Source organism: Struthio camelus, chromosome 1 (genome assembly GCF_040807025.1).
Source record: "Struthio camelus isolate bStrCam1 chromosome 1, bStrCam1.hap1, whole genome shotgun sequence".
Lineage (NCBI taxonomy): Eukaryota > Metazoa > Chordata > Aves > Struthioniformes > Struthionidae > Struthio > Struthio camelus.
The window spans coordinates 61,357,944-61,385,475 of NC_090942.1; the positions used below are offsets into that span (position 1 = coordinate 61,357,944).

Genomic DNA, 27,532 nt, shown 5'->3' on the forward strand with positions numbered 1-27,532 from the left:
TGCAAATGAACTGAGTGCTAAGGAAGGTACTTACAATCTCTATTCAGAAAAACAAACTTTCTTTCAATTAAAAAAACTGAGAAAACAGTGACCTGCATTTCAAAATGCAAAGGGTGGAATATGCTAAAGGCTAACCCAGAAGAAATACATATGAAAGCAATTCTATTGCTAGAGAGAAACAAGTGGGTCAAAATAAACGGCTCTTCTGGCTCTTGGCAGGAAGCAAGCTCATTTCTTAAATGAGAAAAGAAATTAGAGAGGAAACAGAAAAGACAAAGTTATGATGCCTGCATACATGCTGGAGGTAAAATATTATAAAGTTAAGGGGACAAACAGTAGGGTTTTTGTTTTGTTTTAGCTTGAAAGAGTAATAGGAAACAAGTATATGTTTTTATAAATACATCCAAGGAAAATACAGGCAGAGAATGGGTCTATTGTTGAACAAGGCAGGGGATCGCATAACAAGAATCCAGATGGATGAAGTATTCAATAGTTATTTCTCTCTGTGTTTTGTACAGAGGACAGAAACATTAGGCAGGAGATAAAATTCATGATCTAGATAAGCCTGAAAAAAAAGAACAAAAAAATAAATGTGCAAGTACATCCATTTAATGAATGTGCCAAATTCTTCCTATAGCAAACAACTATTGAAGTCAATGGAGTTAAACAAGGGATAAATTTAGCCTACATTTTATAACTCAGTAAGACCAAATGACATGCACAGAAGGGATCTAAAGAAACCAAATATACACTGAGATCATAAAACTGCTGTTGAGCAGTCTTGAAGCTCATATGGAACAAGCAAAATACCAGCAGTCTGGAGAAAAAGAGTTTGTAGAAAAAAAAGGTATGACATTAGAATGGGGTAAGAGGAAGAGTTAGGAAATTCCGATCAACTGTTTTATTAGAAGAAATAAAATAGGCAACATGAAAGCAGCATGATGAATAAAAAAAGGTTCAGTAAAGAATGAGTCTGACCAGGGAAAGCTCACTGTCTTCCAAACATGCAACTGTCTTGGAGAGAACGAACACAAAATGAAATAAACATTCTTTACTACTTTTTTCTATAGGATTACAAACATACATGAAAGAGTACGATTTGAACAATATTGCCATAAAAACAGAGAGAATGGCAAAGTCCTAGGTCATATTCTGTACTCATCTACCCAGTTACAAATCTGGAGACTATTCACTGGCTGCAGTAGATTTACCTTGGTGGAGCTGGAAGCCAAAGCTGGACCAACCTGGGACCTAATCCCTTCGCAGTGTGAATTAATGCTCTTAGGAAAGGTGCTAACTTAGCACACATGGATGATGACATTCTCAGCTTGTCTGGGAAAGCAAAGCTGCACGGCATGCTCCTGCGCACTACCTGATCCCAGCGACCACACGCCAGAGGAAGGGAGTAAATAAATCACTAAGCACAGTCAGGTCTCAGCCTGTCTCAGTCCCACCCAGACTGCCAGACAAAGGGGTTTGTTATGAAGACTGATTCTGATGAGCTTAAAACTGAATTCCGATCACTAATTCATTCAACTAGAGATCAGCATTACCAATGGGAATGCTCCCAGAGATCTTCAGTCATCTACTTGTATCAAAGATATGTATCTTCAGTTGGTGTGTCCACTGAGAGCTTAAAAAATTCAGATATACTGGAAACGTGAGTAAGCTGGGAGGTTGGCACTTTTGAACAAACGTGTGTGTGTGTGTGTGTGTGTGTGTGTTTGTGTGTGTGTGTGTGTGTTTACAATATTTTAACACAAATTGTTGAGTATTTACATTATTGGAAAATAAAGAGGAAAAATTACTATAATGCCCACAATCATTATGCTGTAACACTAAATGTCCAAATGCTATCATGCTAAGAACACTGTTCTTACAAAAATGACTAAAAGACCAGAAATAACGAGTAAATTTAATGGTTAAGTCAAACCTTCACAAAAGGTACCGACTAGCATCTGATGGCAGGAAGAGGAGTGATACGCCTCCGCTCCAGTCCTCCACTTACGGCCTAATAAGAAAATCTATATCGCTTTGATCAACACTGAAGACATTACCAGGCGATGGAGAATTACCAGTGCAGTGGAAGGTTGCCTGAAATCACATAATGATCCAACTAGCCAGAGCAAACGGACGCGTTCAAAAAGGATGAGTCTTCATTCAGACAGAGCGTAGAGTGCCCCAGGAAAAACGAATGCCCAGCACACTGAATGAAAAGCACTTCCTTGAAAATCAGAAACGCCGAGAGGTGCTAAGCGGGTAGCAACTGGAAGGGGTTCACAGGGCGCTGCAGCTGCAAGGCAAATGCTGGGCTGGCATGTATAAATAGGGACACTGGTAGGAGCAGGGAGGTAACAATAGCTCTCCAAAGCTATGTGCGAACCCCTCTGTACCAGAACAACTCTGTCTGCCCACGTCCTGTGAAGGTTACAGATATGTCGGAGAGAGAGAGAAATTCAGAGGGATGCTGCAAACAGGAGCAACAGACTTCGGAAATGTGAAAGCTTTGAGGAAATTCATGTATAGTTTAGGGAAAAAAGAGGGAGCGAAGACAATTTACACATAATTGAAAAATAGCAATATACAGCAGCGAGGGAACGGGTAATGTACAATAGATGAAAAATCATAAGCAGCTTGAAAGAAAGAGTTATATTATAGGTTACGGTAAACCAATAACAGACTGAGTTGCCAGGGTAGGGACTTCCTGGCTCTCACCCAAGCAGTTCTTCTACTAGAACCATATCTCAGAATCCTTTTACCCTACATTATTTGCCCTGTCTGTGGAGATACTTTGCAAAAAAAAAACCAACCAAACAAAAGAAAAACTACCCCTAATAACAAACAGGCAAGCAACAGCTCCCCACAATATTATGAGCTATCCACTTAGGAGAATCCCTCACCACACCTGGCTTGTTTCTCTTGCCTCCCAACAAGCACATAACACACATTGCAGGGAACTGTGTTTGAATATCACCCTGCTCCTTATTTTGGATGACTCACAAGAGACATACTGATTGCAAATCCAAAGCCTGACGTTTGGAATGGCTTCTCCACGATGCGCTCCATAGCTCCTTTAAGTTATAGGACATTTAAAAGCCAGGCAAGGCCTGCTGCAACAGCTGTAGATCAAAAGGCCCACAACACGGTAATTTCTGTTTCTTGGAAGAGTAACAATGAATTTCTATTGTGTGTTTTGTTTTTTTCAAAGGCAGCTTACCTTGTCAAGACAGGAATGGGAAAACAAGTTGATTCAGGCTTGCCAGTCCTTTTTGGAGTTCATGGCCCTCATGAAAATAGACTTTTTTTTTTCCTCATAGCTCTGACATGACAGACAATTCCAGGCTGCGGGGATGGATTTTCAGGATATCCATCCTCAACCTGATTTTCATTTCATCTCCCACTTTGAGATCGCTTATCTTGCGTGCGGAGCAGAGAGAGCATTGCAATGGGAGTTCCTTGTGGTATCAGTACGTGCAGATAGGTGTAACGCTGAGCATGCATGTTTTTGCGTAACTCTCACAACGTTAATTTCTAAGTGGCAGGTTCACCACCTAAAGGAAACCACAGTTTAAAAGATTTTTGTCACTCCAATTCTGTCTGGAAGAATCCACTGCCTCTTTTTTTTTCTGCCAATATTTGTTTAATGCATGCATGTTTGCAGCAGTTTTCAGCAGACTAATAACAAAGCCTTTCCAAAGTGTCTGCTCCACGGCTGGGTTTCCCCTTGAGCTCTCCAGTGCTCCATTTTCAGCAGGACACCATCTAGTGCTTTAGGGAAGTTTCAGGCCTTGTAGAAAGGCGATTTCCAACTGTTATATCAGCAACTGAGCAGATAAGCCTGGTGCCAGGTGGTTTAGTTAGAGATTACCAAAAGCTGTGCTACTCCACATGTCTCTTCTTAGCTGGCTTTCTCTGTTCTCAACGAAGTTCCTGCGAGTCTTTCTGCTTCTGGAAAAGCAAGCATCAAGTGTCTCACCCAGAAAGCGAAGCATCACAGGCTTAGAGGAAACTCTAAATGATGTAGCAGAGGAGGCTCTGGCCACCCAGGCAGGCTTCCCTTCCAGGAGTTATTAAGAAATCACAGCAGAGCAGGGCTGAAAGCTGGGTCCTTTGGTGGCAACGAGCCTCAGCATTGACCAGCCTTTAGGCACGGCACCAAACAAGCAGCCAGCGGAGGGCATGACGGGGGGGTTTCTCTCCCCGCTGGCCTTGACTTTATCTTCACCGTTTTCCAGGGCTCTGATTCATAGCAGAGGCTCTTGTAGGCCACAGAGCTTGGAAAGCAGAGTGCCAAGAGGCAGGAAAAGTCTTTGGAAATACGGTTTTAGTAACTTCAGGCTTGTAGCAGCGTGTATCTTCCAGTGACAGTACGTGGAGTAATTCAAGGGGGTCACTGTGCGTTTCCCCTAACGTCCTCTTATCCAGTCGCGTGGTGTGATGAAGTTTTCAAGTAACTTGGTGTGTGATACATATTAGGCAACAATTTATCAAACACAGAATTTAGTAAAAGAGGAGACAAAAGCACTAATCCTAGATTGTTGGCATCTCCACCGTTGGCGATGTGGTACTATTTCACTTTGTCCCTTAACTTCCCAAGGGACTAGGATGTTATGCGTGTTAAAATTTTATATCTAACCCATAGGCCATGCTTGGCAGATCCAGTTTACCTGATTAAGTTTTGTGGCACTTATTAGGAAAGGACTTCTGTTTTACTGTCCCTGCACAATAGCAGTTTCAACCCAGCTGAGGCATGAGGTAGAACAGCTAGAGAGAGAAAACTGAGGCACCTCAGCCATCCAAAGCCGGACTGCAAAAGCCAACAGTTGCAAAAGGCTACAGACAGATTTCACGTCATCCCAAAGCAGCAGAACCAACAGCATTTAAAAAGCAAACTATTTTCAGCACCCCTGAAAGGAACTCAGGGATTAAAATATCAGAATATCAGTGTATCTACTTGGTTTGCCTACTTACACAGCCAAGGCAATTACCTCCACTCAATTCACCTCCCTGCTCACTGGAAAAAGGGCAGAGGCTTGGAAAGAAGGGCGGAAGGCACTGTATACAAAAAATAGTTTTGCACAATCTCTTAAAAAATATATTTTTCTATATATATGTGTGTGTGTGTGTGTGTGTGTGTGTACATATGTATTATCTCTAAAGGATATAAAATGATATGATGACATGCAGTACTGAACTGTGACATCTTATAATACAAAATCACCATTCTCCAGAACCTGCATAGGGTAGATCAATAGCCCAGTGGGGTACCAGAGACATCAGAGCATTCTGGGGCACCACGGCACAGCAGGGACAGGCTGCTGCAGCAATTTTGGAAGACTTCAGAGGATTAAAAAAAAAAAAAAAAAGAAAAAGAGTATGTGTCTAAATGCTCCCTTTCCTCTTGCTGTTTGCAACAGCCAATAGACTATTAAAGGGATAACTCAATTTTTAAAGCCCTTTGCAGGTCAGCTTTAAGAATTCACCATGGTTTCCCCACACTTGTTTTCTATTTCCTAACCATCTTTTAATCCGCGACAGGATTTTATTGCACAGCCTAGTGTTCCCAAGTTTCCTTAGGTTATGAATCACAGCAAGATCAGCTATCCGTAATTTTCCATATCTATGCTTCTGAATCTTTCATGTTTGTGAAGACAGGGAAGTCTGAAACTTTTGGGGGAATGACGGGAGGATATCGCTATTCAGGCCTAGCTCAAAGTAAACACCACCTTCTGGCAGATGGACATCCTACGGATGATACACTGAGAGGGCCAGAGCCCACCAGTGGCACAATGACTCCTAATTAGTAACAAATGGAGCACGGGAACGTATGGAATGGGGCTGCTTGTGCCCATGCGCAATAATTAGTAATATGTTGCATGATGTGTGGTATGTGACACTGCAAATCTGGCAAACTCCGGTTCAGAAAAACAGGAATGAGCTTAGACTTTCCAACAAAACATGGAGTTTAAGAAATGCATTAAAAAGATGCATCGAGGCAACAGTCAAAGAACACCCAAGCCGGATGTTACGTGTTAGGCTAAAACCCCAAATCAGCCCCATGGCTTCCAGCAGCTTGTATATTTTAAATGAAACACCACGATGCAAATTTAGAAGTAAAGAAGAAATCTCGGGGAGAAACTTCTCCCTGAAAGTCTGGGAGAACGCACCTACAAACATAAAACAGCGCTGCCTTGGACACTGCATGAAGATACGCAGCACAGATGCGGGCAAAAGACCATGCTACAGCAGGGGTGTCTTTGAGAAATGCTAGCAGAAAGGACGCTGCTCGCATAAGGGTGTGCTGGGAGAGACAGCTGCTGCTACTGTTTTCAGTCAAATACATTAGAGTGCTCCCATTACCGTAAAGTAGTTCTGAGAGCGCTTTGATATGTCATCTTCACTCACTGTAACTTCAATGTTGCTTTCGCCTCGACTATTTAAATGATGAAGAAAGAGATGGCTGTTGGCCCAGGAAGTCAATTCACTGGTAGAAACCACTCTCTTTGAAAATCCACCCTTCTTATTTCTGTGCAGCATATGCACGGGTAAAAATAGAAAAACGGCCTCAATAGCTGGTAAAGTTCTGAAACGCTGAGCAGATTTGCTGCAACCTTTCTGGGGACCTTGCAAAGCTGATCCTTCCCTCCAGACACCCATGAAAGGGGTGTACAGTGCATATGCTGTGGTTTCTAAGTACACTGCTCTAGGGATACTGCATTATAGATGGGTGTTAAGTTTATTTTTCCTATTCTGAGTTTCAATCTCATAAAAATCAAGCCAGCCATGAGTTTACTGATGTGGATGAGGGAGGAGTCAATGTGGTTTTACTCATAAAGATGACAGCATCCAATCCCATATCACTGGCTGTAATTGCAGCTGCAGAGACCTGTAGTTGGCCCTGCATCATCTCAACAAGAAATGCGGGGCTCCAGCAGACTCAAAACACTGCCACTGCATGGGGAAGTGAGGTGAAATACAGAGGGAGACTATTTGCTTTCCAGCCTCACTGAAATGCATTTGCATTGCGTTCAGTCAGTGCTGGATGACAGAAAAGGAGGCCTGGAAGGAGTCTCCAGAGGTCAGTCCACACCAGAATTCGGCAAGTATTTTCACCACATTTACATTCTTTGCTCTTTCCCAGTCTCTTCTTCTTTTTTTAAAGGGGCACTTTAAAATGAATGACACACACAGTTCTTACAGAACACAAACCCAACAGACATTTACGATAACTAACGAAACAATTAAATGCACACCACTGAAATGCTACAAGTGCAGAATTATTCTGCATTCCTTATATTCCACATATAATCACATACTGAGTGCTGTGTACTTGCTAAAGGCCTGATTCTGTTGCTGTTGAATCCATAAACAAACACACCCCAAAATGCAGTGGAGCAGCATCACGCTGCAGGTGCCATCAACACCTTGCAAACCATGGAAGTTGACGTTAAGGCCGGTTTTCAAATGTGGGTAGTGCAATATTGTTAGTTAAACTTGTGCAACTAACAGCTGCATACCTTTCTTAGAGGTGCATCAACAGCTGGCCGTACAGCAAACGTGATCTGCAACATTTGCTTCCTCTGAGCATCTTGAAATTGGGGATTCTGAGCTGAGTGGAAGTAGAAGCTGGGCCAATAAAATATTTGTTACGCTGTTCCAGAGCAACCAAAACTAAAATTACATTCGGTTGGTCAATCGATTCTCTTAATTTCCACAATGCCCCTGGCAAGATACGTTTTCTCTTCCACGCGCATGCGCAATGCCCGCTGCTTCGCCTCACATTACGCGCCAAACAACGAAACATAAATGTGGACATTTAAATCTCAGCCAAATTCAGATCCATGCAATGCAAACATACGTACACTCATACAGACATATACGCTTTGCAGCAACTTAAAAACCCTTTGTAAGGAAAGGATCTCTTTTTTTCTGCTCTTTTTGCTTCAGGAACAGGCACTGGTCCTGACACCCAGATGGTGCTTTGCTCAAGGAGAGCAAAGTTATTTGCTTTTATCTGTGTCTATTCTCTGGACAACGTCTTGGCCTGAAATCTCATAACAGTTCCAGACATCCTTAGAGATCCTGTGCACGCGTGTAAGGACAGAATAGGCAATGCCCCGTGCTCCCGCAGTAAGACAAACTGCTACTCTTGCAGGGACCCGTCGTTCTTTGCCGCTTTCCTTAAGCCTTACTTCCTCTGTAGGAACAACTCAGGTAGATGCAGGAGAGCAGATGACGCACGAATCTCCCCCGAATGTCCACCAAGTTTAGACGCTTGCTTCACAGGAGTCAGAAAATGCTTTTGTTTTTTCTAGTACTATTTAAAAGCCCACAGAACTATATAAATCCCTCCTTCCTTTTCTGGAGAAGCCAACAGTTCTAGCTAAGCCTTCTGGTTCCCTCTGCTGCCATAAAAAGGTGCAGAATTTCTGAATGTGATCAGCTGCTGTGCAAAGATCCGGCTGTGGTCTTGGAAGAAATTCAGAGTTCACTTACTTTCCGCCTGAGCAGGCTGCAGGGATCACTCCAGCCGTCCACAACTACTGAATCAGAGTGGGAGCCAGCACTGGAGGTGAAGGTCACCTCCGAGCAGGAAGGCTGCAAGAGACCCTCTGCTTTGGCTCAGGCTCTTTCAAAACAACTAGGCTTCATAAATGACTGTCTACAAATTGTACAGGACTGAAAGGAGCAGTCTGTCCGTGCAAGGAAGATCAAGAAGCCAAAGAACTTAAGAGTTCACTTTCTATTAGACTTCTGAGATCCTTCTCCTTGAAGGCACTGAATCAGGCGTCCTTCTAACAACGACAGAAAATAAGATACCACCTCGGCATCCCATCGGGGCAAGCAGTAATTTCACTCACGGAGATGCCTGGAACTGGGCGGTCCTTATGGCTTTCTAAGATGGACTCACAACTAAGAAAAAAGGATCAACAACACCCCAACTACATGGAAATTGTGTGTTGTTTCCACCTGGCATGGACCCTACGGCTGGAGTGGGTCACTGAGCAGAAGCCCAGGCCATGCCAGCCTAGGGGGATGCCAAGATATGTGGTATTTCCACATATCCCACCCTGGAACATCCACATTTCCCATCCATACCCATCCGTATTTCCCACCCCTGGTTTATATCTCTTTTAAGTCCAGTCTGAGGCTTGGAGGCACAGCTGTACCAGGTCCAGCAAACACAGCCTGGGATTTCTAATCCCTTCCAGTTTCCCAAGAGTCGTCATCAGGCAAACGATTTCCCAACGCTGGCAAGTTAGATGCTACGTTAAAATACAAGGCACTGAATTTACTACTGCTATGGCTAGCTACCGCTCCACCTTCCTGAAGGTGCTCTCTGGTATCAATAGCGAAGTGACTGCATACCCCAACATCCCTAGACTAAAATATAGTGCACACGCAGGAGACTCGTTTCTGCGTGCTCAAGGAAGGTGGCTCTTCCCAACCCTGCACTTACCCATGTAAAGTAGAAGCAACTGCTCAACTAGCTGGCAGTTTATACAGTACCCTAAGGCAGCAAGACTACCTGAAATGACTACCTGTCGGGGAATCTTCTCACATTCGCCAAGGGAAAGCAGATGGCAACAGGCTGCCGAGCTCACAGCCAGAGTGCTGGGTAGGCTCCCTCAGACCGTCTTCACAAACGAGTGACATGCCAAAACCTTGACATAATAGGCACTAATATCTAATAGCAGTCATTCGTTTTGTCGTAGTTCAAGTGTATATATTCTAAGGATAACTTCCATCAATAGTTGCACTTTAATGTAAAGAATGACGTCACTGGAAATTGTCTAAAGTGTGAAGAATACCAAAGTTCCAATATAACAGAGGATTTTCAAGCAAGCATGCTCCAGTAATAGAAAACACAGGAAAACCCTGGTTAACAGAAGGATGTATGTGTGTTTTCTAGGTCAACTCTCAATAATTTGAGACGATACCAGGTCACTAACTCATTTTTTTTTTTTTTCCCCTAAACGCAACTATAGTGACTTCAGTGGAACTTTTCCACTCTTAAGCCACTAGAAGATCTGTCTGATAATATATGTGACCTAAATGGAACTGAAATAGCTTTCCCTCGCAATAATAAGCGTGAGGAAGATCATTGCAGCATGCCCTAATCAGATTATTAGGAAATCAAAATTTAGGCAAGGTTCACAGCAAAACTTGAGGCCATTAAACCAAATTCAGCTTTCATGATAAGCCGCTGAGTTTCAGTTGCAGGTCCAAGCTTAAAAACATATGGAGTGGGTAGGGGCGAAATCAGCAAATATTTTCATGCTCCTCTGTAATTTGAAACCACAGAGACCTATCTCAGTGAACATCTCGTATAAATCACACAACTCTGCAAATAAAATACATTATGATTTTTTACTCTTTGGAAGAAAGTTGACACCAAAATCATGTAGCAAAAGTAAGAAAAAAATAAGCACAGCTTGTGGTCTAAGCACATAAGAAGCTGTCCCTTGTTCGAGGGGAGGAAAGTCTACTAACATCATTAGTGGGCTATGTCCTTTGAGGCTTATGACTACAGGTCGTCCGTAACATGCTAAGTGTCTGTCTGTATGTAGTATCTTCGGGGAATGAGGTAAATGTTTATCAACAGAAAGTGCTACTAGCAAATTTCCAAAGAATCCTAGTGAAAGGGTGAGCTCCTCTTCTCATTTAATTGACCAGTGAATCTTCCACCGAGTCCCAGTCCCAAGTTCACATCACACAGACACCTAGGGCTGCCTCCCTATGCTAAATAAAAGGAAAAGAAGTGTCCTACTTTTAAAAGCACTGTCACTTCTCTGAACTGAAGTATGGCCTTTTCCTGGCACAGTCTCCTCCAAAACAAAGCTGCTGCATACATGTGAAAAAAAGCAACCAGCTACCAGAAAACATTTAGATTTGTATAAACCAATTATCCATTACGGCAAAAAGATCAGATAAATACAGATTTGAAAGCATGTGGTTATGAAGTGATTGAACGCACCATTTTGGCTCTTTTAAAACAAATTAAAAGATAAAACTGAACAACTCTTTCATTTCCTAATAGAAAAGAATTCCTCTTCTGGTAGACGACTGTCACTAAAATCTCTTCAGAAACGTACTGTTCGGTTTCAAAGTGGGGACAAAGGTGCATTACAAAGTGCTTCAAGAAACATATTCCCTCCTGTTCTGTATCCCCGCCCCAGGTAATACGTAATAAAGAAAGGAGGACACATCTTAGAGCCCACTCATACAAGATCAGCGAGAGCTCTGCCTGCCAAAGACATCAGGATCCTTAGGGGTGCTTTTAAACTACTACGTGTTGAGCCCGAGCCACAGTTCCTCTGAGTCTCTATCTCCTGCACGTGATATACGGAGACATGAGCAAGACTGTTAATTGAGTTTACAAGAAATACGAGCGCATGAAAACCATCTTGCAAAACCCTTGGGAAATGGGAAGCTGCATTTCTCGCCTGGTTTGCCTGCCCAGTCCCCCCAGCGCTCCAGCCACCTTCCAGCTCACGGGCAGATTTCAACCCGTTCTGGCCAAGCACTGCTACACAAGGGATAGCCAGTGACACCATATTTCTGCAAGTTTTATGAAAACAGAAAACCCAGAAGAGACTCTGCCCCTTTCCCCCACTACACGGAGGGCTGGTGGTGCACTAAACCTCTCTCGAGCATCAAAGGACCAGCCCAGGAGTGACAAAGCTCATCCCCATCCCTCCTCCGCTGGGTTTTGGCCATGGCGACAAATAACTTAATAACTGAAGAAAGCACGGAGCTTCACCCGCCGCTGTCTCAGCCACCTGTCCTGCCCCACGGCTGCTCAGCCCTCCCCCGTGCCCTTCTCCCCATGCCACCTCTGGGCAGGACGCAAAGGGCCACCGGGAGCCAGCCGCGGAGGCACTGCCTTTTCCAGGCCCATCAAACCCTTCTCGGAGGCTACAGCACTCAGGCCCTGCGTCCACTTTTAACAGAAATTGTTCATAGCACTTAATTCCAAGAAAACCACAATTAATTGTGCTACAGTATCAGTAACTAACACACTAGTTACACCATCAGAAGCCATTATTTTCCCTCTAAGCCATTACATTACTACATTATTGATGCAACAATCCACTGTAATGAAGCGGTACTTTGCATTCTTCTCCCTACTGAACGTTAAGTTACTAAGCCATAGTACTGGTGCCAGATTTAGTCAGTTTTTTTTTTTCTCCAGTAGGTCAAAAATTCCAGTAACGTAAGAACAGCTGTGCAAAAGTTAAGCACCTGTCCTTAATCAAACGCAAATGCTTCTATTTGGTATAACTCAAAATTACAGCTATTTCTAAATACTCTGCTTCTACTGTGAATATTTTTACATCATCTGGCCAGACTATTTTTAAAAAAGACATTCTAGAGAGATTAAGCCAGAATGCAGTAAATGAGCAAGTTGTTTTAATAAATACTGGACTTCTTTGATGTTAAACAAAAAAGCAGCCATATCTAAAGGGTGTCCAACAGACGCTCCTAACACGGGAAGAACATATGTAAAAGCCAGGGAAACTGCAGAACAAAACCTCCCGAAGTTACAACCAAGGAGCTCAGCGCAGTCCATGGTTCAATCATGCGGCTCTTACTCATTCACAGAAGTAGGGCTATTGAAACTAATAAACTTTTTTCACGTGAACAGTGTTCCAGGAAGGAGTCTGTATTTGCAGAATGACCAGTCAGCAGTGAATGATTACACAGCCTTAGCGGAAGGCCAAGAAAGCCTGCCACACGTTGCACAATGGTTAGGAAGGCTGTGGAAGAGACTCTTCTGCTGAAACATGAAATAATACTTCCTCTGCAATATGAGCAAATACTAATATAAGACTTAGAAACATTCTCCTTCGCATGTGTAATTGCACTAAATTATTTCCTACTTACTTCCTGCAGTATTCTTGGCACAAACCGCCAAGATGCTGCAGAAAGGAGAGGGTTCTTCATAGTTGTTTTAAATTTATGCTCTTTCAGTTTCATTTAATGCTCGCACACGTTGCATCTCCACAAAAAATAAAGCAGCTGATCGGTTTCTGCTTTGCCCTTCACTCTTTTGTATGGTTCAATCACAACTCCTCCTGGGTGCCTTCTTTCTGGACCAAATAATGCCACTCTTGGTTGACTGTCATACCCAAATATTCCCCCTGGGCACTCAGACTTTCATTATTCTTTCTGCCGTTTGCTCTGTTTTTTCCCCTTCTGGAAATGAGGCTACTAAAACTGAACTAATTACTCTAGACTCAGAGGATGTTTTATGCAGGTGCTGAATTGCATGCATCTTTCTTATGTCACAGCCTATACTAGTGTATTTATTTAGATATCTACAACAACTATTTCAGTGTAACACCGGAAAGCCAACAGCGCTGCTCAGCCTTCAAGGGGAGCAACATCAGAGCCCTTCCAGCTGACAGCACCTCAAGTCACAGTCAACAGCAGCAGTAACAAACTATTATGCCCTCATTTCCTCAACTTCTTTCCCCTTAAATGCTGTCTTTACCTCAAAAATGAAGGTTTTCCCAGTGCCCTACCCAATTCAGACCCTTCTGCACCAAAGAAAGGCACGAATCCCAAGCCTGAAGACCGCTAAAGACCCCAGTCTGCCCACAGCACCTTCTCACTCCAACCAGGGCATGTCTGGCCAATGCTGTTGCAGCCCTGCAATATGCATTGCACAAGTTGCCCGTGGGCCTTGCAGGTCCTTTTGAGGGTACAGGTCCAACTCCGCTCAGCAGCTACCTTTGTGGCCAGCGCAGTTTCGGTGTGTGAAGCACTACGTGCATGAGAAGCAGCTATTAAGCAGTCAGCAGCAGAGAGTCCAATTAAACTCCCAAAGAGTCCCAAAGTATAGCCCTAGGTTGGGCAAATTAGAGTAATCCAATCTCAGGGTGACAAAGGTGAGGATAATGACAGCAAGGCCCATTGCAAAGGAAATGCTTGCAATCACTGCGCCTAGCTATAAATGAAAGAAAAGTTATCTATGGTAACAGCCAACGCCTGAGCATCCAGGGCCAACTCCAAAACTTAGAAAACACTTTGTGACTCAACAGCTAACGTTTCATATAGACACAATCTGTAATTAAAGGCGTCTCTACAGAATCTTAGCAGCCCCAATAATGTGGCATTTTCCCACCCGTCTGATAACTACACTAAGTCTCTTCAGAACTGAGCGCTCAGCCAGCTCATCTCTACATTTGGGGCACTAGTTCACTCCAGCTAATCTCCAGGTCTCAGGTGTTCGTTTGCTGCCTTTTGTCTCTGGTCAGCAGGCAGGAGACAGGGCCCAGAGACATCAGGATTCCCATCTGTGGCAGCCTGATCAGTCCCGTCACCACAGGGCTCCTTACTGAACCCACCTATTACCCCATACACACACAGTTTCTACATGCTGAGGAGAGGCCCTTCCTTCCTAAAAATCAATTAGACTATTAGACTACCTGTATGCTTAAGGAGGAAGAAGATTTTGCCAGGGTATTTTCTCTCTGTTGTATTTAATCTTGCTTTACAGGCATTCAGCCACCATAGTCACTTTAGCCGCTGGTGTATGTCAGACAGCCAGCATCACTGACTTTTCTACTCCTAACTACCGGGGAAAAGGGGATAGAGTTTTGGTTTTTTCATGTTAAGGGAATTGCATATTTTGAAAACCCATCTCCTTACTGAGAGCATGCCAGATAATTAAACTGTTAAACTGCAGTTCTTATTTTTAAAATCCAATTTACTTCTGAAAACATACGCTGCTGGACTACTTTGAGGACTTTTCTTATATGGGACAGCAGAAATAGGCTAGTCAGTTACCGTGACGTGTTGCAGCCCACTCTGAGCCGATTTCGCTTTGGGGTTTTTATGCTGCGCGCAATGAATCAGTAAAACAATGGAAAAACAATTCCCTTTCAAATTAAAAATAAATACCTACAGTGAGACACTGATACTGACCTTAAGTTTTGAAAACGCTTGTTTTTACTTAAACTAAATCTGGGCCTACAGATCTGACTCAACATGGTTTCTCGCATTTGTTATCAAATACGAGAGCTTGTCCTAGTCCTTGATCGGCCACCCTCCCACGGAAATCTCGGGGAATTTTGTCCAGGTGAGGACTACAGGATTTGGCTTAACAGTACATTTGGAACTTATTGTATCATACATTGCTCCACACAAAACGTACACTAGAAATGTGAAATAACACCAGGAGCACAAGGATAATTTTTTAAGGCATTGAGTTTTGTGACAGTTATTTTATAAACAGCAAATGAAGTAACAGCATTCCAGGCACCTGAATCTAGCCCTTAGCTTTTGTGTTCACTGCACTGCACTGCAACTTGGTGCAAAATAATCTACATAGACAGACTCGCCATCAATGACTCAGTGAAACTAATTTCTGTGATGTGGTGGTGAGCAAAAAAAACTGCTCCTGTATTATAAAAATCTTCTCAGCTTCCTCCTCAAAAAGCATCTCAGCGGGTACCCGAAATGACTCCGACCTCTGAAACACCTCTTTCCTTTCCGCTGATAAACGCTTCCCGCTGAAGGGCTGGGAGCCTGGCATCGTTCCTGCGACATTTGGCCAGCCCTGCTCATCGGTGGCAGCTTGCTTCACTCCTCTTTCTCATCGGCCAAGTCTTCTGCTCCTCGGTGAGGGCGAAGCTGAAGTACTTCACCTGGGGTGAAGGGTCCTCAGCCTGGGGGCTGGATCCAACCCATCTGGCCCAGGGCCCCATCACTTTTATTTCTTCCAAATCACTACCGGATAACACCCGGGAGAGGTGCGTGAAAGGCCCCGTCAGCTCCCAGCAAGGAAAAGCCTTCCTTCCCCTCCTTTAACTCCTCATTCACTCCCTAGTTTTGGACAAAAGGATTTGGCGCCCCGCTCCTCCGCTTCGCTTTCGTGCCGGATGGGCAGGACAGCAGCAGTGAGGATAAAGGCAGCAGCGTCCCACCCTTGGCTCTGCAGGCCCCCTACGCTCACAGGCAGCCAAAGACAACACATTAGCAAAGGCACTACAGCCCAGCAGTGTTTATCCAAGACACCCGGCTACTGGCCACGGGGCCAGCCAAACTGCAAAACGCTGCAGGATGAGGTTTCCTCCAGTTGTTTGACTTCCTTGCAAATTCAAACGCGGTCGCCATCCCTCCGCTGCAACCCCAGCCCCGCTCGCTTCTCCCACCCGGGAGCAATATTTCCTAGCAGCGCAATTTAAAAGTAGGGTGCTTTTAGTAACTTTAAAGCCTCCGATTCTTGCAGGTCCAGGTGCTACCCCGCAGCACTCAAGGACAGAAATCCCGTCGCTGACAGAGGCTCCTCCGTAACCTCCTCCGCTCGCTTCCGAGTCTGCCCCGAAACCTTGACGAGAGCGCGAAGCCAACGGGGGGGCCGTTCACCCGAGCGAGGCTTATTTGCGTAAGGGTGCTGCGATCGGGCTGCCAAGTTGCTGACCTAAAGGCATCACCTCCCTGCCCGTCCCGGCCGGGCTGCAACGCCCCGGCACGCTCCTGTCTCCGGGCACGTGTCCCACCTCCCGCACCACCTGCAGCACAGGTCCCACCCCGCGCTGCCGCTTTCCGCTGCCTCACAACTCTGAGGCTAAAGGTTATATTTGTCTCCGTGTATTGGGATCTTTCACAAACCACCTGATTTACTAGAAACATTTATTACCGTCTCAAACACACATGGAGGAAGAGCTCGGGCCTGAGCTGCTAGGCCAGCAAAAACAGAAAGCAAAAGTCCCACCAAAGAGATCAGTCGCGTTAGTCAGCTGTAGACTGCAATACTCCACCAAGCCGGTTTACACCACAGCGACCAAGACCAGTATCTGGCCCAAACGCTTTTAACAAGTCGGCGGTCTGCGCTCCGTAGCGTTCAACGCGGTGCTTCCAAACGGCCCGGAAGCAACCCGGCTTAACAGGTCTTTCCTCCTTTACCTGCCTCTGCCAGCTCACTGCAGCAGGGGCGAGATCATCTACCCTGAAGCCTATTTGTACCAGCTGGGTAATTTTCTCACCTTAACTCCAGGCATTTGCTTCCTGTTCCTTACTCCCAGCCTGGTTTCACTTAACTCTAAAGCAACTGTCAAAACCAATTTTTTCCCCAGTCAGTGAAGGGCCAAGAAAATCCTGGTGGGAGACTGTAGAGATCCAAAGCCCCTTTTCAGCCCCCAAGCTGGCGTGTGTATTCACTGGGGGGGGGGGGGGGGGGTGCAAAGAGCACTCTTACAAGACTACATTAAAAAACCTCCTGGATTGTTACTAGGAACGTTTAAAGCAAAGAGCAAAGAGCAGGTCCTGCTTACTAGGAACTCCACGTAGGAATCAAGAGAGAGAATAAAATACAGTCAAGAGAATAACACTGAGGGGCACCACGCAAAGCCCAAGAAAAGGGTCACTCTCCTATTTCTTAAAGCCGAATTCTGACTTCAGATGAGAAACGCGGGAGAAATGAGGAAGGCCATATGAACGCAGCAGGAGCTACATGTATTCATCTGAGGGTGTTTGCCCCTAAATTATTTTGGCTTTGCCTTATTTTTTCTAAAGTTAGGAAGCCTCTCTAGATATACCAGCAGAAAGCAACCATAAGCTGTGCTATGTAACTTCTTCATAACCCACAAACTGCCATGGTAAGGGAGTGTGATGATTTGAAAGCATCGGTTCAGTAAAATATGTTATACTAATGAAAATAATCAAAATAAGTCTCTGCAGCCTAGCAAGGTATCAGTGTGAGTGCCTGCAACCCATGCGTTCTGCTAAATTGATAAACACCAACCACAGCTCCTTGTTCTTGAACTCCTTCCTCAAAACGTACTCCTCACTCCTGCTATCAAAATGAGACTACATCTTCCTCCGCATTGATTCATTTTACTTCACCAGTAGCCTTCTTACTTCTGTCGTAACAGAAATGAGTTTACCTTTACGGAAGGTATAATGAGCTACTAACCACCGGATCCTCTCTCTTCCCAGCCTACAACACAGGGATTGCTATGCTACCTTCTGGGCAAATGGGAAGCTTACACAGTAAGAGACAAACGCGGTGGCCATGCTGAGCCCACTGATGGAAATTTTTGGTGTAAATAATCCCTGAGAGCAAGGACAGACCAAGAGCTCGCATTTAAAGCTTGGGCTGGCATGCTCCACTATAACATCTCCACTTTTTTCAGACCTTCCAGTTGAACACCTCAGGCAAAGTAATCATAGATTAAGCTAACTGGGCAAACTCTAAGTTGATTTTGACTCCATCTGTATGTCTATCTAATATCTTTGAGATACTTATCAGGTGCACAAGAAGTATAATTAGAGATCTATACAGAGACGGCAGAATAAATCTCTTTTGGTCAGGAAGAAAACAAGGGCAAAGGAAGAAAAATCTTCCCACTTGTTCCTTAAGTCCTGTCGAAACCCACGGGACAGATGCAAACACCACCTCAACGAACCCACGGGAGGAAGGGCCTGGACACAAAGCCTGGCAGCAAGGCACCAGTGCCAGGACCAGCCACGAGAGCCTGGGAGACAGCGACGGGGAGGCAGCAGCCAAGTGTTGAAACAGGGAGGAGACCGGGAACGGAGGAGGCGCTGATGCAAGCCACCAAGATCATATGGGAGATTGGTGAGGTGACAACATTCAAAAACCAGCCCACAGCCCCAAGCAGCTGCCCGGTTCACCGCTCGAGAGTTAAGGCTAACACTTAGCGTTAAATGAGATCAGGGGAGCAGTTCGCCTCGGTCAAAGCAACACAGTCAGCCCCTACGGACGTCCTGCTTGGGGAAGCAATGGGTGGCAGCGTTGCCCGTTCCCGATCCCAGGGGCAAGGGAGCACATCCCAGCAACAAATGCATGCTCGTCTATCCCTGGCTTGCTTTTCCTTTTCATTCTGTACTGCGCCAGCTACAGAGCTATTTTGGGTGGAAGGTACTAGATTTGGTGCACCGTCTAAAAAGAGTCCCCACGCTCTATGCATTGGCTAGAGGAAATTAACAGAGAATTTAATTCTTGGCACTCATTCGCATCAGGAAATGACCCTCTTTTCCTCTGGCGGGATGTAATCGAGCACCCCTTTCTCCTTTCACACGTTCATTAGGAGTAAGGGGGAAAAGAGCATAAAGCTTTCCTCTAACTTACAAGCGACAAGAGCTAGTTCCCTTTTTTAGAGCAAGGTTTAGAGCTCAGGCTTCAGCACTCTTCATCTGGGACACTGGGATATTTACTCTGGACAACGCAGAAGATTTCAGACTGATAACTGACAGCTTGGTTCAATATGCATTGTAAAAAGGCCGCCATATAAAAAAAAAAAAAAAGTGACTTCAAAACAGTTGCTAGAGGTAACATTTACACTAGAATTAGGGAAAGGTGCAAAGTTGTCCCTAAAGGCTAGCCTGCACCGTGTGTCACCTGCTCACAAATAGGGTTGAAAGACTGGGTGAAGCGTGCTGCCGCTCAGTATAAGAGCCGAAAAGAATCTACTGCTAAAATCACACTGTTATTCCTCTTACAGGCTTTCTGTACATACAGTCATACCTACCATTTGTAATTCCAAAGTCCTGTTTACATCAGAAGCTAAGCGATACAGTCACAGCCCTAAAACTCCCTAGTGTGGCCACAGCTATACCTGCTATTAAGGTACTTTCCAATACGATAAAGGGAACAATTATATTGGTATATACCATCTTTATGCTTTAACACCAGGGCGCTTCTGGTAATAACCGTTTCGGGGGGGGGTTTTAAGTCACACTCATGACCAAAACAAATTATACCACTAAAAATATCCAGCGGGAAACAAACCTTAGTCAGTCAGTCAACCAGCAGCCTCTCGGTTGCTGTGGCGCGCAGCCCTTGCTCCCCGCGAGGCAGCCCGACCGGCACGACAAATCTGCCGCCGGCCACGGAGGTTTTGTTCTGCTGCTGGTCCCTCGGGTCCCCGATCGACCTACGCGACGCGCTTCCCTCTCCCGTTCCGCACCTTTTTCACATCGGCAATGGAATTTTGTAGCTGAGGCTGTCAATTAAGAGACTCGAGGAAAAAACACGGATCATTTGTTACACCGCTACTGATGTCAACCCCTGGGCAAGGAACTCAAGCGCAAAAGAAGCACATGGGGAAAACACGACAGCAAAAACCCTTAAGTATAATATATAGGAGCATATAAGAGAATTCAAACCGCATTCCAATTCTTTTTCCTTGCAAAAAAGGAGATTGAACTGTAAGGGGGAAGAAAAGGATGTTCTTGAAGGTGTAGTTAAGAAGCCCAGGAAAAAAGGCATGAATTTCCACTTTGTCCCCAAATAGTCCACTATCATCCTAGATGACAGCTCAACTAAATTTTAGATCGATTTGTACAATGCCCCTAAAGCCATAATAGCATCTTGAATGGTTCAACTGCAATAGAAAGGACAGAAATAACAACAAATAGATGCAGTATGTTTGCCACCAAATAAAGAGAACAGTCTCTCTCCATATATATGTCCATATACACACACACATATATATATTGGGGGGGGCCATGGGTGTGTATTAAAAAATAATGTTAATGCAGTAACTGACTTGGTTAAGCTGTGCTAATATGCTGGTGTCTCTCATTTGCTTAGAGTCCCTTGAGCTTGCCGGGATTAGAAGAGGCTTGAGGTTAAACGGAGGTTAGTTGACACGTGTTAGCCAAGCCTGACCTAATCCTGGGTTTCTTCCTAGTTGTTGTGTTGTTCTCTCTAAATAATATTAAGAATAGGAAGAAACCACATGGATACAGTTGGGTTCCAAATAACTATTTTTAGTAGATGTACACAAACAGACAAGGCCTGGTTATTGCATGCTGGCTGCTCTGCAGAAATCAACTCCAAGCTCTCTCCTGCTAGCCTGCTGCTGGGAAGGGCAGAGCCAATCTACCCTTCCCACCCCATCCATCTCACTAGCGCCGTCACACCACTGCAGCTCCATCACCTCCAGCACATACTGCCCATCCAGGCCCCCTCAGAGCACCTCTTAAGATGCCCATAGTTGGAGGAAATATTTATGTATGCGAGTCCCACCACAGAAGAGAAGAGACTCCCAAGACGAAAAGGGAAGCAGGCTATTTTCTAAACACGCTATACTCGTCAAAACGTTGTCTAACACCATTCCTCCATTTTGTAAAAAGAGACTTTCATAATAAACGTTGAGCTACTTTGATCTCCTCTTTGAACATTCCCTGTGCAAATGAAATATATAGGTTTACTCCTACTATTTGTGCTGGATCCAAGACCTAGGGCAGCCTTCCCAGTCATCTCGAAGCAGCTTTTCAATCTGGCCTAAAAGTAGGGTTCTGATGAGCAATAAAGAAAAAATAATAATATAGCTTAAACCACAGAGGTGCTAGTTTTTACTGCCTTTTACTGAGTACACAATATTTTGCTCCCACTATTTCAAGGGAAATAGCACTCCCTGTGAATGTTATGAAATGTAAAATGGGTACTGCACTGTTGAGACAGAACTCATAATTGAAACATTTGAGTGTCAACGAAATCCCAAACGTAGAGTTTTTAATTTTCACTCAACCACGACATTAAAATCCTGGTTGCACAGGAAAAAAAAATACTACCTCTAAGTGCTTCTGAGGTCTACTCTTACTCATATAGTAACTGGGGTAAACTCAGATGAGATGCCAGAAACTGCTCACTGACTTCATCGAGATGATGCTGCTACCTACCTCTGTTTTGCCATCCCTATTCCCATTTCACACAAGAAGTTGCCATGAGGCCTTTAAAGGCGACGTGGACCACTGTCTGCGATGCACGAATGAATGCCACCACCACTTCCACCTGTTCACCTTCAACCCTGCACGAGGAGTAGCCAGTGACCTGTGGGACACCACGGTTCATGTCAGGGGGCTGTATGAGCTCAAGCTAGACGTGCCTGAGAGAAGTCCAGCAGGCTGAAGGCCCCCAGCAGCAGAACTGCCTCAGACTGTCTTCGTCTGATAGTGCATGACCACATAGATGAAAGTTATCTTGCAATACTAATCTTATTCAAGCAGCTTCCACGATGATGTGGTAGGACACGAGGCTAGAAAACCTCACTTGCAGCCATCAAACACTCTACACAGCTGACGGGGAAGCCCTGAATGAACAATCCACATCTGTCAAATTCTGAGACCATCCTCCTAAAACCTGCGTTTACAGCCTGCTTTAGAACTGCCTCGGACTGCTTCACGCTCAAACTCTGCACCCTGCACATTCCCATGTCCTGCGATCTTCACGGGCTGCCTATTTCATTGTCCATATGGATGTTAAAAGGTGTTGATTTTAACATGGACAATTTTAAAAGGTTTGACATTTGCTCACCTCAAAAGGTATTATTAGTAGGAGGCCTCCTTTTGTACTGTTTTCCTTTTTTCTCTGACTCAAACCACATTGGTCACGGTATGTCCCAAAAGGATCCAGTAATCAATTCTCATCTGTGTCTGGTGGACCAAGTCAACCTATTTCAGTGCCTGTAGATAAATCTGTGACAGATTTATCGACCTCCCATAGCGTAAGACCCGGCTAGTCTCCTGCAGTAATGCAGGAGATGTAACGAGAAGTCTGTTATATATTCAACTGCTTTATCACTACGTTTCAAGTAGTGAGTACAGAGGAAGGATGAACTTGCGGTTATGCCACTTGATAGAAATGTAGCTGCCAGCAGTTCGAGCAATCTACCAGAGATTTCCCAAACAGTTTTGACCAGGTCAAATAATCTCTCACATCAGACTTCCCTACCTTTTAAGCACCTGAGAAGGAAACATTCACAACCAACTGTGGCACACTCAGACATCAAAATGATGAAGACTGTATACATAGACCCATATCTCAACGGTGAAGGAACAGACTGATCTTTTTAATGGTTTATAATGCCTGTTTTAGTTAAGACTATGTAACGCACCCTTGGAATAAATCTAAATAAACATGAACAGAAATAAAAAGGGGCTTTTACTGCAAGAAGGCCTGACTCTGTTTTGTTTGCACCTGCAACTTTCAATATATATATGTATATATATCTCAGGATGTCAAACTACATATTAATGATGTTAAAAAGCAAAATAACATTGCAGTCATTTGCATGGAAAATATAATGACATAGGGAGAGAGGCAAAACAAAATGGACAACTTGCTAGGGTCTGATTCTAACATCTTCAAAAAATGTCATTTGCTTGAGTCAGGACTGAGCCACCAAGGAGATTTGTGCCAGGTAAAGCTGGCAAAAAATGGACAAAATGGAGATGAAAACTCCAACTCATGTCCCTGGAATGGTGATAAATGAGGGTCAAAATGAAGTTCACTTAAATCCACCAAGCTGATACAGCGAGAGTTACAAATCTGCGAAACAAAATGAACGGCTCAATAGGAATCCGAACAGACAGCGCTGCAATGTCAGAAATGCAACACAATGCCAGTCGAAACCTACAGACACAATACCGGGACGTGCGGAAAAACAACAGTGTCACTCCAGGGGAAGACATGCCTGCACACAAACTACACTGAAATAAAGCCCAGGGATCCTGCGGCACACGCCACTGTGAGCAGCGCACTCCTTTCCATCTGAGGTGCAGCAGAGCCTCCAGGGAGGACTGGCTCAGCTGGGGTAAAACCGCCAGAGGAACATAATCGAGCCACAGTGATTTACACTAGGGGAGGATTTGCCCCCATCTTTTGCTTCTGCCTGGCGTCCTCCTTTGGACCCCTCAAGGGAGAGAAGGTGTCTTAAAACAAAAGATAATTGGCCATAATGCATTGTCTGTGGCTATAACAACTTAACAGGGTTAATCTGTAGACCTGATCTGGTCTTCCAGTTATCCCGGTTTTCCCAGTTCCCTTCCCCCCCCCCCCCAAACATCTGCATCTCAGCCTGACAGGTATTTTGTATTTAAGCTCACGAAAAGTGTGCGTATGTGCTTGTGCATGCTTGTATGAAGCAAAAAACCACACAATTTTAACTGCGCTTCCCTGAGACGCGTTACCGGCTTGTTCCATTTTCCCTTCCCTGACAAACAGAGGGAGCTGAAATAAGAAGCAGCGTCAACTTTGGGACCCTGCTCTATTAAAAGAAAACTCATTACAAATATTGGACACCTCATGAAAAAAAAAAAAAAGAAAGAAAGAAAGAAATCCCTAGGAAGTTGATGCATCACTGTGTTGCCTCTGTGTCAAGCTCTGGGTAAACAAGCAGCAACATGAATGAAATCTGTCCAGAAAGACTGCATTTCAGCGCCAACCACGCAATCTCTGGCCAAACCACTGCATATGTAACAAAGTTTGATCTCGCTCGCGAGCGCTTTGCTGCGCTTCTGCCATTTCCTGTGGAAAACTGAAGCTCTGAAGGATGTGCATCACCCGGCCCTCGCCGAAACCCAACGGAGAAGCCCCTCAAAAATATAAACAAACAAAACAAAACAAAAAAAGCGCTAGAAACACGCGCCCGCCCCCGGCAGCGGGCCCGCAGGCATGCCCGCAGCTCCCGCCGCGCCTCGCCGGGCAAGCCGCCGACCTGCCCCGCTCCCCGCCGCACCGCGGCGGCCGGCACCGCCCGGCCCCGACGGGGCGGCTCGTCGCGCCCCCGCTAGCGCTGCGCCGCGTAAAAAAATTAAAAAAAAACAAAAAAAGGAAAATAAAGAAAAATACATTTAAAAAAAAAAAGCACCCACGTCCCGCACTGGCGGCTCGCCGGGTGATGAAGGAGATGCGGCTCCGCCGCAGCCCGCAGGGGACCGGCCGCTGCGCGCCCGCGGCGGCAGGTGCCGCGGCGCTGCGGGGGCGGCTCGGAGGTGCCAGGCACCCCGCCGGGGGCGCGGGGCAGCCGGCACGACACGGCCCCGCCCGGCCCGGTCCCCTCGCCCGGCGCAGCAGGTGGTAGCCCCGCGTCCCGCCCCGTCGCGCCGCGCCCCGCGGACCCGACGGCGGCGGCGGCGACTCACCGCTGGCGTTTTTGCCGCAGATGAGGTGCTGGTAGGGCTGCAGCAAGCCCCAGAGCTCGGGGTCGTTGTTGACCGTCTGCTCCAGCGACTCCAGGGTGAAGCGGGGCGCCTCGCCGCCCTCTTTCTCCTTGTCGGGCGCGGCGGCGGCGGCGGCGGGGCGGCCGGACGGCGGGGCGGCGGGGCCGGCCATCACCCGCGCGTGGATGTCGCGGAAGAGGCTCTCGGTGCCGGCGGTGAGGTAGATGGCGGCGTGCTCGTGGATGCGCAGGGCCACGCGGCTGTCCACCATCCAGCGGTAGAACTTGCCCACGGAGAAGGCGAGCCCGCAGCGCGCCGACTTGCCGCGGCTGAAGCGGTCGCCGCCGCTGCCGCTCATGTTGTAGAGGGAGAGGGCGCCCAGGGCGGCCGCCGTGCAGCGGGCCGCCAGCGTCCAGCCCAGCACGATCTCCATGGCGCTCTGCACCTCGTGCTTGGTGCACTTGGCGAAGCGCAGGCTCAGCCGCTGCGCCTCCCGGGCGATGCGCACCAGCGCCCGGCTCACCAGCGTCGACAGCCGCGCCGCCGCATCCCGGCTGCCGGGGCCGGCGGCGGCGGCGGCGCCCGGCGCCCGCTGCTCCCGGCGCGGTGGCGGCGGCGGCAGCAGCAGTGCCTCCACCTCCTCCAGGCTCCAGGGGACCTCCTCAAGGTCGGGCAGGAGCCGGGAGCACTGCTGCCCCGCGCAGTCCAGCACCTCGGAGTCTTCCACTAGGACGGTGTTGACGGTGTCAAAGCTGTTGTGCCGACTGTGCATGGAGTCAGTTAGCTGCGGCCAGCAGTTTCCTCCATAGGGGTACGCCGGGTGGGAATCCGAGCAGCACAGCGACAAGTTGGAGGACCGGACCGAGTCCGCGGCGCCACCATAACCAGAATCCAGCGTCAAATCTTCCAGCGTCCTCACGACCGTCTTACCTCTCCTTGCCATCGCTGCACTTCATGCTGCACCCGCAGGAAACTCGGAAAGAGAAAGCGGAGGAAAAAGAACAAGGCAGGGAGGCGAGCCCCGCTCACTACTTCGCCGTCCTTTCTGCCTGCCTCGCGCAGCGGGGCGACCCCCGCTCCCAGCCGGGCGGCGAGAGACGGCGGCGGAGCGGGAGCGGGAGCGGGAGCGTCTCGGTGCGGTGCGGTGCGGTGCGGTGCGGTGCGGTGCGGTGCGGTGCAGCCGGCGGCCCCGCTCCGCTCCGGCTCCTGCACTGCGCCGAGCCGCGCCGACACCCGCAGCACCGGCCAGCCAGGCGCCGGGGGGGCGGTGCCATGCAAATCACCGCGGCCAGCGGCCAATGGAACGACGCGGGGGTGGAGCCATGCAAAACACCGCGGCCGGCGGCCAATGGGGAGGCGCCGGTGCTGCCGGCGGCGCCGCGCCTCGCTTCCGCGGGGCGCGGAGCCACCGCGGGGCGCAGCGCTCCGCACCGCGCCGCGGGGCCGCTCGGCGCCCTCCTGACCCCCCCCCCCAAGGCTTTATTCGGCCCTTTCTCCCCCTCTTCCGCTCGGCGAGCGCGGACGCGGAGTCGAAGTGCTAAAACGTCGGGGGATTTCCGCACCCGCGGCCTCCGCGGGGCCGGGGCGAGGGGGCTGGCCCAAAGACAGGGACTTTGCGCGCTGCAAAATTCAGAAATTTTAATTCTGCGCTGGCCTCACCAAATCCCCTCTCGGCCCCTCAGTGCCCGGGGACTTTGCGGGAAACAGAAAGCACCGTCGGTAACGGAAAGGTGCGAGGAAGGTTTCTATTAAATCCATTGCCATTGTGTCTCGAGCACATAAATTAGAGTCCCGCTCCAGCTCTCACTATTTTTTATTCCGGCAGTTTGCTGATTTTGCTATAAAGGCAGCACACATACACAAACACACACACACACACACACACACACACACAAGTAGAATGAGATATTCAAGATGTTTTGAAACTGAGCAGAAACTGCCACGTAATAATATCAAGCATCATCCAAGTCAGGAAAAGCATTTTCCAAATAATTAAAACAAATGCAATAAAACCCTTAGAAATTCTTGAAATTAACCCCCTAAGTGTCATGAAAGGTTTGAAAAGTCAGATTTGTGTTAGGTTTAGCGTGCATTCCCCATGCACATTAAGATCTCCTGTGCACTACGTGGACAGCTTATCCCCAACTAATATATTTTAATCTTACATTGCTAGGCTTTAGTGCTATTAGGAGTTGCATGGCTAATGTCCCAGGCAAAAGACTAAGAATACAGTGTGTTCTGTTTTGAAGAAGAATTATATCCTTTCAAAGCGTAAAATACCAGCAAAATTCTATCCCTTTAAGTGTAAAAGCCTAGCAAACACATTTCCCTGTCATGCCTACAGAGTCAGCCAAAATTCTTGAGCAGACGAGGCAAGTCATGTAAGAGATTTACCCGTCCAAGTGAGCAAAGCCTGGCATTCCTTCAACATAAACTTCCTGAAGGAAAGGCATGAACGCAGCTACAGGTAGGCTAATTTGTCAAACAGGTTGGGGAAAACTATGACATCGCTGGAAACACCAAGAGGAGGTTGCGTTCCAAATTAAGTCAAGCGCTGTCAGAAACTGGTTTCTCAGCGTTATCTCCGTCATTGCACAAGAGGCACCCT

At 46.7% G+C, this 27,532-nt stretch overlaps 1 protein-coding gene across 4 annotated transcripts in view; it reads right to left on the reverse strand.

The window, feature by feature from the left end:
- Positions 1-26,137, reverse strand: part of ABTB3 (ankyrin repeat and BTB domain containing 3) — a 189,284-nt gene extending 163,147 nt beyond the window's left edge. For 2 of the 4 annotated variants that reach the window (XM_068943898.1, XM_068943880.1), the window contains exon 1: positions 24,907-26,136. In XM_068943898.1, coding sequence (XP_068799999.1) covers positions 24,907-25,867 — 961 coding nt within the window. In that variant the 5' untranslated portion in view covers positions 25,868-26,136. Of the gene's footprint in view, positions 1-24,906 lie in introns of all 4 variants that reach the window. The other 2 variants (XM_068943908.1, XM_068943891.1) reach the window with 2 other exon arrangements.
- Positions 26,138-27,532: the final 1,395 nt, after the last annotated feature.